The sequence below is a fragment of the Mesoplodon mirus genome (genome assembly GCF_964341445.2).
Source record: "Mesoplodon mirus genome assembly, chromosome: 1".
NCBI lineage: Eukaryota > Metazoa > Chordata > Mammalia > Artiodactyla > Ziphiidae > Mesoplodon > Mesoplodon mirus.
In genome coordinates this window covers 64,348,937-64,365,315 of record NC_138976.1, presented here as the reverse complement: position 1 = coordinate 64,365,315, position 16,379 = coordinate 64,348,937, and the positions used below count along the sequence as shown (strand labels likewise).

The 16,379-nt window shown below is 34.6% G+C and overlaps 1 protein-coding gene across 7 annotated transcripts in view; it reads right to left on the bottom strand.

Annotated features, from left to right (window-relative positions):
- MPDZ (multiple PDZ domain crumbs cell polarity complex component) overlaps positions 1 to 16,379 on the bottom strand; it is a 156,924-nt gene that overhangs the window by 73,309 nt on the left and 67,236 nt on the right. For 3 of the 7 annotated variants that reach the window (XM_082628525.1, XM_082628527.1, XM_082628530.1), the window contains exons 12-19: positions 16,177 to 16,266; positions 12,975 to 13,084; positions 10,488 to 10,634; positions 9,440 to 9,604; positions 7,844 to 8,029; positions 6,502 to 6,711; positions 4,231 to 4,347; positions 1,461 to 1,628 (exon numbers count right to left, since the gene is read on the bottom strand). In XM_082628525.1, coding sequence (XP_082484651.1) covers positions 1,461 to 1,628; positions 4,231 to 4,347; positions 6,502 to 6,711; positions 7,844 to 8,029; positions 9,440 to 9,604; positions 10,488 to 10,634; positions 12,975 to 13,084; positions 16,177 to 16,266 — 1,193 coding nt within the window. The remainder of the gene's footprint in view (positions 1 to 1,460; positions 1,629 to 4,230; positions 4,348 to 6,501; positions 6,712 to 7,843; positions 8,030 to 9,439; positions 9,605 to 10,487; positions 10,635 to 12,974; positions 13,085 to 16,176; positions 16,267 to 16,379) is intronic. The other 4 variants (XM_082628526.1, XM_082628528.1, XM_082628531.1 and 1 more) reach the window with 2 other exon arrangements.

The window sequence follows — 16,379 nt, the reverse complement described above, 5'->3', positions numbered from 1 at the left end:
GAGAGGAACAGCTGCTCCATTCAAGATTATACCTTGCAAACCAATTCAAGGAGATTACCCAGCATCATTTACAAGGATAACAGGTGCACCCTGAAAGAAAATGCTTTGAAAATGTTCTGGCCAAAAAGTTACTTGTTAATCAGGAAAGGAGGAAAACTGCCCAAGGCCTATGGAAATTCCACTTTTCAACTTATTCATAAATACAGATTCCCTTCCCACTGAATTTACGTGAAAAACATATATTTCATATATTTAAGAAAGAATTATTATTCAGTCTTTTATCTTAGTTTTTATATTTATTTACAGTATATTTCCAACACAGGAAAATATATCCATATATGAACCCTTTGCCCAGATTTAACAGACATTAATATTTTTGGCATATTTTCTTCAATCTCTCTTTCTTCTTAAAGGATATAATGTGTTACAGATACAGCTAATTCCCATGTTTTCTTTTTTCTCCAAGAATAACTTCTTTCCTGAAGTTAAAAGGAATCATTCCCACACATTTTCAGATTTTTAAAGTATACACACTCACACATATACTCATAAATATACACCAAATTGCTCTGTATATCAATCCTGAGAAAATATAATCAACTCCAACTAATCAACAGAAAGACAAGCAACTCCACACAAAAACAGCCAAAAGATTCATGAAGAGGCCATTGGTGGAAGTGAAAACCAGATGGCCAATATAGGAAAACCTGTTCAACCTCACCAGTAATCAGGAACTCCAAATTCAAACAGTAAGATATCATTCCACACCCAAAAGACTGGATAAGTTTAAAAATATTACTTAATAAACATTATAGAGTGTGTCATGAAGAAAATAAATAGCACCGGGTGGGGCACTTACACCAATAATCTATTTCTAAAATTTAGATGGCACAGACATGTCAAATAGTAGCTAAATTCTCCATTTGCATCCAGTGACTTAAACATAATTTTGCCATTCACTGGGGTTTTTATATAAAGTATTCTTTGGCATCATTTTATATAAAAATGTAAGACAGCATTAACTTTAACTTAGCTAATAAATATTAAATTAATGAAAGGAATATTTTACTGTCCAACTTTCCATGAGAGTCAGCTTTAAAACCATTAAGAAAATAAAGTAATTCTTGTAATTTTTCCAAGGTAGACACTGCCAAGAACCCAATTTGAGAAATACATTTCATTAAAATGTTTCTGTCTAACATGCAAATCCTAATCAAAGTTTTGAACCTTTGTGTCTGTCACGCTGTATCACAGAACCTAGATTTAAATAGTCCCTTGGAGTCTACAAGATACCCAATTAACACTACCTAAAGGAAACTGCACTTTAATCTGATAATGAATCCCTGACTGGAAAAACATAATGTCTCTAACATGCCCCTCCCAAAACACCCCGTTAACAATGACCTCTGGGAAATTACGCACAAAGTTCTCCCATAAATAAAATGGCATTTCCTTTGTACCTTGGGAGGAGAAGATGGAAGGGAGGGACCAAAATTCAGATTATCACTACAAGCACTGCCATGAAGAGATAAAAGAGAGGCTTGAGTGGAGTAGATACTGTCGTTATCAGGAGAGTACTGAGACTCAAAGGCAGATTCATCTGCTAAGTCAGCATCATTTGTGTCCACCTAGGAATAAAAACAATAATATCAATTGGGAATTCTGTTCTGATACATATATGACAAAGTCTCCACTTAAGACTAAAGGGCATACTGCTTTCATTCTTTTGTCTATTCTATTTTCTACATGACCTCTTCACCCTCTTCAACATATCAGAAACTAACTAATGCAACAGAACAAGGACAAACTGGTGCTAGCACAGAAGGTTACTTTATTCCATCAATAAAAGGGCAAAAGGTAACAATTTACAAAGGGCTTGGAGCAATTCTAAGTATAAATATTTCCATAAATTAAAAAAACTTTTTTCCAGTTCACATTTTTTTAAAAAGTAGCTGCCCAAACTCCTAGAATTTTATAATAAAATGAATGAGATCATCACTTTTCCTATTCAACTACAATAAATTATTATTCAACAAGGCAGCTAAGCAATTATCTATTTGTAAAGCTCACAAAACAATATATTTTGTTTAAATTATCCTTTAAATAGATTTTAAAACCATTCAAGTTACAGGTCCAGAATTTTATGGTGATCACTGGAAATCAAAAATAATATCTGTGATTTCATGTTGAAATTATATTAACAAACAAGGGACCTTATTATGATCTGGTTATAGTGAAGCTGTAAGTTACAAATGTCTACTGATGGAAAACTCAGAAAGAGTGAGCTAGAGAATTTCACAACATTTTATAAAAAAATCTTATTACTATTTTCTGTCTCAGAACCAAGTGAAACAATTAAGTCACGATGAGCTTGTAGCTCTTCTTACAATTCACTCACAGTTACACCTTAGAACAGACAGAAATGATGTAGATACTACCTTTCTCTAATATTACCAGTATTTTGTCTTGATGGCCAAAACCCGTATGTTCTATTTCTTTGTGATTTCGACTTACATGTTTAGCCAAGAAAAGTATCATAACATTATACCAGGTCACGTTCTTGCAAAAACCTGATTAAGAATACAGGTTGGGCATTTTAAAGTGACCCTCTCTCTAATAATATATTTTAAATACATGTTCTGAGTTACTACTGACTATGTGGAGGTTTACCCTTTACAGATGCACATTATGTACAACAATCTAGATAGTAAATCTTTAACTTTTGCTATCTAGATAGTATTAACTAAGCCGAGTGTCACGGATTATAATAAATATTTAACAGTACCTAAGAACAATTTGTATGCTTATCGTTGATGCCCTAGAATCTTAAGAGAGATCCAAATAATCAATTCATCTAATTATCTTAGAGATTAAAACACTAGGGCCCAGAGAAATTGAGTGACCAATACAAGGTTACATAGCTATTACCATTATAAGATGTTAAACTCGCTTAAAAGTGGGACTAATTTTTCTTTTTGACTGGCATTTATTTAAGAACATTCAAATATGCCATGTAAAATCTACAGAGAAAATTGTTTCTTGGGGCACTTCTAGAGACACTGATATATTTGTGTCCTATAACATTTCAAAAATAATTTACTATAGCTGGGTACTATTTAATACATTTACACCATAGTACTTTATGTAGTTCACAGCATTCTAAGCTATCCAGTTTTGAAGTGGTAATAATGCCCATGGGGAATAGAGCCAAATGTTACCTGGTATGCTAAGTATTATAATGTGAAATTATTGCACTAATTACAATATACACCAAAACTTTCCAAATGGCTAATTCAGGAGCTGACAGTTGAAAAATACTAATAGAAGTATTATTAGTATTTTAATACTGAAGAACTATCCCCTTCAACACTAGGATTATTGGAGTCAAAGAAATAATTCATACTCCAGTTTAAAGCACGATGTGCACAATTGGTTATAAATACCTAATGGAGAATTTCACAGGTTCTAAACCTCTCACTAGTCCAACACCACTAAAACATGTATTAAAAATATTCCTTTCTAGTTACACTGAGCAATGTTTCTCCCCAGAAAAATTTAGGTCAGGAACCTGGCTTCAGTGGTAGAAGTACTAGGAATAGGATGTGTAATTTGTTACACTTATATTGTATAAATGTCACGTGTATATTTATATCTGGTATTTAGTTTTATATTTTAACTATTAACTGTTAACACAGCATTAGCTCTTCTACCAGACAATAAGGTTCTCAGGATCAAGAATCATGTATTTACCCAACAAAGTGGCCCCCAGTGGTCCCTAAATATGTTTATCCCCCAGTGGTCCCTAAATATGTTTATTACAATGAATGACTTTATATAGATCAAGTAAAAATAAAATTTTAATTTAAAAGTTTCTGGTAAATCAGTAATGTTAACATACATGTATTCATAGGAAACATGAGTTCTGCCTCTTTTGGAAGCTTTTGTGCTCTTAATCAATAACTGAACCAATTTATGTGATTTTCACATTATTAACATCTAATGAAATAATATACCTGTTACCTCATTAAAAAGAAGCCAAACAACTGATATATGACTGAATACTGAAAACAGTTAAAGAATGCCTGGAGATGCCCAAGTATGAAATTAGAGCAGAATGCCTAGTTTTCCCAAACATAACAAACAATATAGCAAGACTTTAGAATATTTTGAAAAGCAAAAATAAGACACATAAGATTTTGAAGGAAAGCTTGATAAGCTGTGGCCACTAACCAGAGCCAAGTCAGCCCTGAAGAGGGCTTTGTCAGCCAGCCCTTCCTCCTCGCAGGAATGTGGTGGGTAGAGAAAAGAATCCTCCTTAGCAGAAACATAACCCTCTTCTGGTGAAAGCTGCAGGGAGAATGAAGCCCAGTGTTTGAGGATGAGTTCATGAAAAATAGAGAGAATGGGAAGGAGGGAGGGAAAGGGAAGACAGAGGGTGAGGGGAGAAAAAGTAAGGGGAGGAGAGGCAAAAACAGGAAAGTTTTCAAATAATGTTTTCAAATAATAAAGTCATAATAAACATACAACTTTAACATAAATGATGAGCACAGAATATGATAAATATTCATATTTAAGTTTTATATTTTAAGATACAATGAGGATGTTTATTCCAATACCAACATCATCTGTTAGATGAGAATCCCTTTCTACCAATTTCTTCATCCTTCTTATAAAAGATATTCAAAATCAATAATTTTTTATATTATAATAATCTTCTAGTCATTTTTACCTGCCAAATATTTGGTTAAACAATGACTTCTTAATATAGAAAGAAAGCAACTTTTAGGTATTAAGACATAAAAGAAGTTGACGAAAAACAAAACATTAAAAAGAAGGACCAATTTCTCTCTGTCATCCCTTACCAGAATATTATTTTAAAGAATGTAATTTCCTTGACAAGGAAAGTTAGTGAACCTTACAGTGAAGGCTCTTAATTTAGCATGGCTTAAAAGACAACCACCACCACCAACTCTGTATGTACACAATATGCTTAAATTGCACTCCTGAGATATCAAATTATAACCATGAGCACAGTGATCAAAAACCTAGCATTCTTATTACAATCTCAGATAATAAAACAGGCTAAAATATTTAGACTGTCTTGCCTATATCACCCTATATCACCAATACATGCAGAAATATTTTAGAGAAAAAATGTTTATCTTCTTTTCCCACACGTAAGAGTTTAATGGTCAGTAAAACTCACTTTATGTAAAAGAAATATTCATCATATACTGCAATGCATATTAAATTTGAAATATTAAATACTCTTATGAAAGAAACTTATTTGGGATCTACCTAGGAAAAAAAAGATCGCTTCTGAGTAAGTGGCATGGTTTCCCGATAAGGGCAGTAAAAAACATATATTTAGTTACGTTTGCCATTTTCTTTGTGTAACAACAGAAAGACCGGAACCAAATGTATGGTCAATCTTAATGAACATGTAGAGTCCCATAATGGCCTATCTTCATTCTTACACTCCCCGTTGTACTGATCTCTTGTTCTGATTTCTATAATCCTGGTTTGATTGAGGTTTGCTTAACATGCTCTTCCTTCTTCCCTTCCTCTTTCCCTCCCTTTGTGTTTTCATAAATATATTTTCATAGGTTACAGAAATTTATTGTAGAATAAAAAGCAGAGAATAAAACATTTAATAAACATTTTAATATATTAACAAGCTTACAATTTGAACAAACTCTCTGACAAAGTCAACAAACTTCCATTTGATGTTTATGCAAATGCATCTATGTGTCTGTGTTTTCTTAAGAGAAGGTATATTTGCCTTTTCACTTAAAATATACTTATACACTGAAAAAAACCAAATACTGAGATTGTCTCTAATATTTCATTGCAATTCAGTGATAAGTGGGCTATGCTGCAATCACTATACCTAATAAGCATACTGACATTATATAGCATGAATTTATTAGTTGTTTTTATATTGCAGTACTTAATAACATGAAGGTTATTCCCTCCCAGGAGGAGAGCTATAAGCTGATGAACCCATATTGGAAATTTCAATTTCTTGCTCTGTAGTAATTAGACAACAAATATATTGAAGTCAGTAGAATATAGGAACTTAACCCACTCTGACAGAGATTCTACTTTCTTCCACGATAATTAAAGATTCCACTGTTAGTTGTTAATGCTATTAATTTCTGTAATATGCCACCATACTGGTATAGATTATTTTAAAGCCTATTTCTTCGAAAATACTTGATTCTATATTGATCACGACCTTATTTTGGAATAAAAAAGGTCAAAACTAAACCACAGAATGCTAAGTTTTAAACTTATTTCTGAACTTCCTAGCTGTTTTCTGCCCTTTACTCTTTTAAAAAATATTACTCAAAATTAAATCTTTACACTCATGAAGCCAATAACCATGTTGATGAAAAGTACCAAAAGTCATGATTCAATCATGAGAACACCTGAAGATAAAAGCCTGAACGCCAATACTGTTTGCAAATAAAAAGAAATCAGCAAAATCTGAATTCTTACGGGTAAAGGCTTGGCAACTCCTATTCTCACAGTTCCTGACGGTGCACCCTTCAGTGCCTGGACAGCTTCTTCGAGACTGCTGTTTTCCAAGTTAACGTCATTGACAAACATGAGTCGATCTCCAGGGAGAAGTCGTCCATCCTTTTCAGCAACACCACCAGGCACCAGAGAACGAATTACAATCACAGTGCTTGCTGGATCAATTGGATCCTGACAGAACGAAAAAGGAAAGAGAAGGCAGCTCCTTTCTACACTTAAAAATGTTGTTACAGGTTGTACACTCTGAATTGTAACAGATGGGTAATTGTTCCAAGTGTCTTTTAAAAATTTCATACAACACTCCCAATGAATTATCTGGGTGAAGGATATGTCCATTTTAAAGAGTTTAGGAAAAGTCTACGCTAAACAGTGGCACCCTCACTTTCCATGGTTCCCAAGTAGACCTCTTAAATTATACAGGTAAGTGTAAAATTATAACTTTAACTTTTGATAAACTGTTCAATTTTATAACTATCATCTGAGATCCATGAATTATTAACAGCAGCGTTTATTGATAAGATGATAGCATTGTGGATCACTGGTAGATGTGAGTATACTGAGGGAAGGGCCTGTTTTTGAAATGAAGAAATACAGAAGGAGGCCATATCATATTTGGTGATGCAGTGTCTTCAGATACACAGCAATATTAGAACAAGACTCCAGAACCAGGCCCTAGAAAGAACACAACTCCCTGGAGTCATCTGAGATGGCTTTTCAGCTCAGTATTAATTAATGATGAACAGCAGCTGCACTTCATCAGACTGGCGTTAGCATGCCCTCAGTTACTCAACACAGAACACAACATGAGGATGCAGGCTACACCTCACCAATTTAAGATTATTCCTAAGTTTGGTCAAATAATAAGAATAATAGAATTTACAATATATCCAATTATAAGTCTATCATTCACTTCTAACAAAAGAAGTAAGTATTTAATAGTTTCTGCCTTACCGCTCAAATATGAACCATGAGTTAAGAGCAAGGAAATAAAAATAATTTAGGCATATTCCCCAAAGGAACAGAAAGACTCTATTTCTATAACATTCCTAAAAAGTATTCTGCATATTCTTCAAACTTCCAAGAGCTGAAATATAAAAGAGCTCAAAGAATTCAATGTCAAAAGAAATGCTTTACGATAATCAATTAATCATATAAATTATTATTCTGAAAGACTTACGAGAAACAAGAATACATCTTTGATAAACCTAAAGCAGTATTATCTGCTTTTTCTCTGCTATTAACAATATATGTTTAGTATCTGTCATCTTTTAAAAAAATATTGTTAAAAGTAGCATATATTTACCTGATAATCTAAAATGCTAAAGCCAAGTCCTCTGCTCCCTTTCTCCAGCTGTATGTTCTGAACGTCGGCTTCCCACATGGCCAAAGGTCCTTGAACCTCCTCTGCATTCTGACCCACATCGGTCATCACCAGCACAGGATCCTCTGTCTCCGAGGACCCGATAAACTCACCTAGATCTATATGAGGCTGGATAAACAGACCAGACAGCTCTTATTTCAGACGCACTAGACCCACAGATGCACATACAAACACTAGAAGGAAAACAAAGATTCCCAGCATCTGTCCAGAATAAAACATTCACATATGAGTAGCAACAGCTTCTCATGAAACCATTAGGAATTAAAGTAGCAAGTCAGAAATATCTAACTTGTAATAGGCATTTAAAATGTATGGTTCAAAGAGCTCCTATAAAAACATATAGTGATTACATCTCGGCAGCATGATGGTGGGTGATTTTTTTTATCAGTGTCTGTTATCACGTCTATCGTTAGAAAAAAAATGTGAAGCTATTTTGATATTAAAGAAAAATAATTCTTATGATAAATAAGAACAATTCAAGAGGAAGTGGCTATATGTAAAAGTTCTGTACTCTAGGCAAATAAGGGTTCTAAAATCCTGTGAGCTGTACACGTGATTATCTCATTAATAAATTAACGTGCACAATGGCAGGACAAGATCTGAAGTCAGATTGGCCTTGGCTTGAAGACTGTCTCTATGATTTTTCATCTGTGTTGCTTTGAGCGGTATTCTTAACCTGGGCTTCACAGTTACCCATCTCATAGAATTTTTGAGGATTAAGTCAGGTAACATTCAAAAAGCACTTGGCACAGAAACAGGGGTTCAAAACATTAGCTTCTTTTAGTAAAAATATACTAAAGTGAATCTGGTTCCACATCAGATAGGAAAAATGTGTTTTTGATGATGAAATGTTACTTTAAATACTATCGTTGCTTTTTATCAATTACTGCACAGTAGGATCATGGATGCAAATCCGTCCACCTGCTTTATTATAATAATAAATACCATTACACCAAATAAAATGTATTTGGATATGTATCGTACTAGACTGACTTCTACACAATTTGGAATTCTGTTTCTTATTCTCCCCTATTCTTACCACGCCTGTGACAAGCACTGGGCTGGGGAGGTTACATAAAATTATCTTCTACTACATACGTACCACATACTCACTACTTTCATATTTCAATTTTCTGTTAAGGGGGACGAGTATCTAATTCATAGGAATAGTGTGAATAAATTATACAAGCACACATGCACAGTAATACTTAATATCATTATATATCATATTTAACCCACAGAGCAACCCTCTAGGATAGGCATCAAGACTCATATTTTACACAGGAGAAAAGTGGGATTCAGGAAGATGAAGTGACTTGCCCAAGGTCGCAGAGCTAGTAAGTGCCAAGCCTGATTCAAACCCACGTCTGTCTGACTCCAAGGTCTATCCCATAAGCCACAGGATTTGTGAGGAAATCAAATACCAAATAAGAGAAAAAAGGCTTAAAAATTTTTAAATGCCATTTAACCTTTCCATTATACATTCAGATTAGTCTCCTATATCTGCAAACCTGGTACCTTTTCTGTTAGTTCAATGTCACGTAAGTCCAGGCTCTCCAACTCTGACGGGGTGGTGGGTGGCACCGTTCGACGACAGCACACCATTGTCACCTCTATAGGCAGTTCTTTTAAAATAGTCACCACATCCTGGTGATTCTCCCCAAGTAGAGTTATGCCGTTCACCTGTGCAAAAAGAAAAGTTGGCCAAGAAAGAACATTTCCTAACATGACTACTTTCAAAACCATTTTTTTTATTACATAAATATAAACTCGGATACTCGGGGGATAACCATAGGTGCTGCTGTGCTGAGAACTACAGCTGGATCTGTAGTGGTGTTTCCTAAAACAATCTACACGCAACACTACAGTCTTGTTGGAATTGGACTTCTAAAGCACTCACAGGAAAATCACTAGCTTTCACCCATGTTTCATATGCCAGTGTAATAGTTTGGAAAGGGAGGGTTAATAAAATCATTCCCAAAGGATAAAGGGAAAAGGAGAAGTTTTTCTTTAAATGATATGTTATATCATTATTAAATGAAAAAAATGAAGATAGAAAATGGTACGTATTATATGCTACTATGTTTTTAAAAGGGGGACAAGTGAATATATTCAAATTTTCTTACTTATTCATGAAAAATATCTGGAAGATTGCATAGAACCAATGATAAGCAGTTAGACCTAATGAAGGGTGATGAGAACTGAGTGGACTGGGAGAGAAAAGAGACTTCACTGGAATACATCTTTGTATCTGTGATTTTGAAACATGTGAATATATTACCTATTCTAAAAAGTGAATGTTTCAAAATTTTTAAAGAAAAGTTTTTATAGTTCTCCGGCCCTAAAACAAACAAACAAACAAACAAAAACCACGCAAGGAATTAGGTAAGATCAATGTACATACAGACTGAAATTTCTGCTTTGGGTGGAGTTTTACTTGCCTATCTTTCTCAAGTACACTTTGGAGGAGAAATTTTAAATAAGAACTTACTTATTCACCACATTAAGCCTCCCACAGCCTTTTCAAAATTTTATTTACAAAGGGGAAAACGAAATAGCTGCTTACTTCCAATAGCTCATCTCCACTGAAAAGCTTCCCACTGTGTCCAACAGGACCTTCCGGTAGAACAGATCGGATAAAATGATGGCCCACTGTTGCTTCAAGACTTATCCCCAACCCACTGTTCTCACTGAACTTGCTCACATGGGCCACCTGAAACAAGAAAAATCATCACAATTTTTAATATTCTTTCATTTATTTTCTTCTCCTGTATGTATTTTATGTTCACTCCCTAAAAGGTCAAGTTTCTTACAAAAGCTTCAAAACCCTTATTGTAAAGCGGCAAACCTTTAGAGCTTTGCCTTGGAAAGAGTGTTGGTATCTAAGTAAGAAGTACCTTACTTCTCATAAATAGGTACAATGTCTATCCTTGCTTCCCAAATTGGAAAACAAGGTTCTGAGAGGTTACCTTCAACAGAGTCACACAGCTACAAAAGTGCTTTGAACCTCAGCAGTCTGAACCTAGAGCCCAGGTTCTGGACCATATACTGTATCAAGGGGACAACACGTGTCTTTAAAATTGAATCAAAGCTTAAAACAGGAGAATAAACTTTCTATTTCCTACTGTTACACTAAATATTGAAAAACGTTAGGAAATCACCATTTTCACAAAGAGTCCAATCATTATAATATTAAAATCAGAAAGTATACTAAAGATGATCTGCTTTATCCCCTTTATTTTATAGTTAAGGAAACTGAGGGATAAAAGGACTGAGAAAAATATTTAATTATAAAAGATCTTTTTCAAATCTTAATGATATCAAGCACAGGGTTAATACTAGATGTTGCATTATCTGACTTTGCAATCTAATGCTGGATGAAATCCTTCTACTTCTTAAAATCCAATTTAGGTATCATTTCCTCCGAGCAGCTCTCCAGGTCCCCATTTAAACGTCCATCAATCCTTCTCTCTACTACACCACTCCCCCTGTAACTTCATTTATGCTGTATAACTACATAGAAAATAATGTGAAGTCCAGATCTATGTCAATATTTACCTGGAGTTTGATGAAGACCTATAAATAGCTTAGTTCTTTCTTACTTAGAGTAAAATCCCATGCTTGACTTATTACTGGAAGTGCCACCAAGAGAGCATGTGCACAAAGAGCAGTTAAAAGTCCACGGTCTTGGGTCTGAACTCTGTGAGAAAATGGCTGGTGAAAGGGTGCTCTTCACTATTCAGTTAGCACCTGAAGGATTCAGGTGCACACCAGAAGGAGTGCAGCCTCAGTTATTCGTGCCAGTCACATTAACCCCACCTCACAAAAGGCATCTCCCAACTTTCCTTTCCTGATAAATTAACTACAGTTAAGCTGGACCTTGTTGTATTTTTTCCTTGACTCAATTTATTTAGTTAGTTAATTAGTTTTATTAATTAATTAATTTATTTTTTTGCGGTACACGGGCCTCTCACTGTTGTGGCCTCTCCCGTTGCGGAGCACAGGCTCCGGACACATAGGCTCAGCGGCCATGGCTCACGGGCCTAGTTGCTCCGCGGCATGTGGGATCTTCCCAAACCGGGGCACGAACCCATGTCCCCTGCATCGGCAGGCGGACTCTCAACCACTGTGCCACCAGGGAAGCCCCTTTGACTCAATTTAAAATGGTAACAGCAGCTGTACTTACTCAAATCTCATTTGACTGTTAACCATCTTGAGTGTTTTTAAAAAAAATACCTTGTAATGAGTATTAAAAACTAAGAATACTGCTTGGCACAAAGTACTCAATAAATGTTAGTTATTATTTATATTATCTGTCATTATCTGTTGTGCTTTATCGCTTCTAATCTAGAGTTACTTGAATATTATAAGCAATATGAAAAATTTTACCTAACCTAGTATTTTATTGTTCCTTTGGAAATTCCTGAAATTTGCTGCTATATACCTAAAGATTCATAATTTGTGTCTACTTTGTTAAACCTCTTTTTAAAACAGATCACAACTGCTACCCTAGGTATGCAAACCTTTAATAAACAAAATGTTCACTATGGCATAAGTGAAACGAAGAAAAGCATGTAGAATAAAAACCCTCAAGGAGAGTAAAAGCGTAAGAGTGATAAGGAAAAAGTAGGAAATTACAATTCTGTACATAGGGCATGATGATTTTTGTTTTATTTTCAAGTAAATCCTGTCATTCTATTCTGATTCTTTCCACGAATCCTAGGAATAAGAGTGAGAAAAACCCTTCCTATTATCTATATAATATATACTACTGTAAGAAATACTGATGAAGTATAAGTTCTAAAACTCCCATCTCATTTACTTCAGCTCCTTGGTTACTCTCCAACTCGAATTTTTTAAATATCTGAATCAGGACATTTAGGTCTTTGAAAAAAGCCCTTGGTGTTTGCTACTTCTCCAAGACTTGAAAAAAGCCCTGGGCGTTTGCTACTTCTCTAAGACTCTTTATGATGGTCATCTTTATTATTGTCAGGAACTTCCTGCTCAAATACAGTTCACAAGTTAGGAAGTTAGGGAGGGGAAGCTAACCTACCACTATTTCATAATTAATGCCCATAATCCTTTGCCACTTGGTCAGCAGGGCAGCTTCCTGTTGTTGAGCATCTTCTGTATCTTCTCTCTCAGCTGACAGTAATGGATACCCTGAAAGAGTTGACACAATTAGTGACATACCACAAAAATCTCCATATCTTAACATTTGGTACTAGGGACACTGTGATCACAACCTGTCATACCAAGTCTGACTGTTCACTCAATACATGAGTTACTCTTATTTCTCTACACATCTTAATAATTCAGTTTAGAAGCCTATCATCTCCATGTTCCAAAACTCTTCTCTTTTAAGAGATATCTTTTAGGTCTTAACTATATTTCCATTAAAGTATTCATATATTATCTAACTTTTATTTAAAAGAACAAGGACTCCAAGTAGCTCCAGGATTCACTTGGTGGCCCTCTTGTGACTCTATATTAAAAAGTCATACTGCCTTCTATGTTAGTGTATCTCTTTCATTTTCATTTGGTTCTACAGAGTCGAGAAGGGACCATGCGATGACTTAGCAAAAACAAATAAACAAATTAAGAAATAATATATGTACCTCCATGTACAATAAGAAAATATAAATAAAAAAATAAGAAACAAATGGAAAAGGTACATTAAGTTAAAATCCTATAATTGGAATCATACTAATTGGCAAAAAAAGGAAAGTGAAAAAACAGAAAAGAAAATCACTCAACAAATTATGTAAACAATACTGAATTAAAACACTTAGCTAAAATAAACTGGTTGAGAAGAATTTTCAAGTCATATTCAAAGATTTCCATGACATCAGAGTTTTTACTCATAAAGGTTGTCTTCTAAAAAAAAAATCTCTACAGGCCACTACTCCTTACATTAGATTTTGAATATCATTTTTTAGCATTCAAATTTCAAATTTAAAGAGTATTCTAAAATTCAGATTTCTCATTAGCTGCTTCCTTGTTAGTGGAATGAATGAGCTTCCACTCCAGGACTATTTTTCAGGTTTGTTATGTGTTAATAAAACGATTCTGTTTTCTCTTTGAGAAACTGGAAACAGTAAGCTATATATTTCTTTAAAATTTTGGAGACTAGCCCCCCAAAATGAGTGTTTTCTCTTCAAAAGTATATTCATTCCAGAGAAGTATGAATGTGCAGCGGTGAACACAGACTACAGGAAACCTTTCAAGCTGATGAAGGTTAGAAAGAGGAGGGTCAGCTAGTCCTACCTCCTCCCATAACCCCATTCTCTGATTCTGTTGTGTTTACACAGGTGGGCAGTGATTGAAGCAGGGTGGGATTTGGAATGGAGAAAGTGGGGAATCTGTAAGCTGCTGATAACAACAGTCTGAAATTTGTATTCATACAACCAACCTACAGTCACAAAACCCTTCATTCTCCCCCTTTCCCAAATGCCCCAAGATCAGATTTCAGGCATATTTAAAAAACCATAAAGTCCAGTCATTTGTAGTGAGGTGGATGGACTTCGAGTCTGTCATACAGAGTGAAGTAAGTCAGAAACAGAAAAACAAATACCGTATGCTAACACATATATGTGGAATTAAAAAAAAAAATGGTCATGGAGAACCTAGGGGCAGGATGGGAATCAAGATGCAGATGTAGATAATGGACTTGAGGACACAGGGAGGGGGAAGAGTAAGCTGGGACAAAGTGAGAGAGTGGCATGAACATATATACACTACCAAATGTAAAATAGATAGCTAGTGGGAAGCAGCTGCATAGCACAGGGAGATCAGCTCAGTGCTCTGTGACCACCTAAAGGGGTGGGATAGGGAGGGTGGGAGGGAGACGCAAGAGGGAGGGGATATGGGGATATATGTATAGGTGATTCACTTTGTTATAAAGCAGAAACTAACACACCATTGTGAAGCAATTATACTCCAATAAAGATGTAAAAAATAAATTTAGAAAAAATTTGAAAAATTAAAAATTTTTTTAAAAATTAAAAAAAGAAAAAGTCCAGTCTCCTGATGTTACTGTGAAGTCAAATGATTTGTCCAGGCTCACATTATGAGTCAAATTTCTGTGGAAGAGGCAACATCTTATCCCCTGTCAGAGGACCAGTACTAGAACAGATGCATTAGAATCATTCAGACATTTTTCCTTTATTTTATTTTAAAAAGAATGTAGGACTCCTGATTCTAAGTCTAGACCCTCTCCCACCTAGCCTCCCATACACATATGCACATTCACCAAAGCAAAACAGATGGCTGAGCCTTCAAGACCATCCCCCACACCCATCCCTTCTTACTCTCTCAAGTTTTATGCTTTGAAACATTTTTATCCTGTCCCACTCCTCTGGATATTCACATTATCCTAAATAATTTCTACACCTATTAGTGTAAAAATAGCAAAATGTGACTAAACCCCTGAGAGTCCTACACCTGTCACTCCTGGAATATCATTGCAAACACAAATATCCCTTTAAAATAAAAAAGTTAAGTCACAATTTTCAGTAGAAAAAAAATAATGAAAGAGGAAAGAACTACAAAGCTTCAATGTAATTATTTAGTGAAGGGCAGAATTCTCATAAGGAAGATCAGTCTTGGACTTTGTTCAGTGGATTTAACTTATCAAACACCTAAAGCAATATGACAGGTCAGGGAAGCACATAGCATCCAGCCTAAAAAAAAGGCAGCAACATTCGGGCATAATTATATACTAAAACTATGCTGCCCTAAAATTTTTGAAACAGTTTGATGAATTCTAAGTATATAGTGAGAGAAACCTCAGAGAGGCTTAATAATTTCTCATATAACTCCTTTCAAAATTTAAAACTTTAGAAAAATTTAGAAGAAAAAGTCCCCAAAAAGAGGATAATTTCATTCCTAAGAGCTTATGCTTTAAAGATTCTCTTGTGTTTATTTAAAAAATCCTTTTAAATTTATTACTGCTTGCTCAATGAGAGACAACTTAGACCTATCCTAAGAAATAAGGGGAATGAAATAAAGCCATGTATGTAACTGAATGATTCGGTTCTGATTAAAAAAATGTAGAAGAAAAAACAGACGGACTCAGCAAGAAAATCTGCAAGCTATAAACTATTTTAATCTACTGGAGCAATTAATCAATCTGTAAATAAGGATTTTCAAGAATCTTTTTTGAAAGTTTTTTTAGTAATTTACAATATATCTAGAGAGGTTGAATCACATTTATAAAAATCATATCTCTAAAAAACAATAAAGAACATAATAACCTGGCTCCAGGTGTTTACCTTCTTCTTCAATTGGTAATATGCTGGTGTTTCTCCTCAAAGATAAAGAATCTTCATCTTCTTCATAATTTTCTTAAAGATAAGAAAATTTTAGCAGTTATGTCTATAATATAATCAAGCACTTGAATTTTTCAAACCCCGCTTTATTTGAACACCTAAATGAGAGTTTGCTTTTTGTAGGTAAA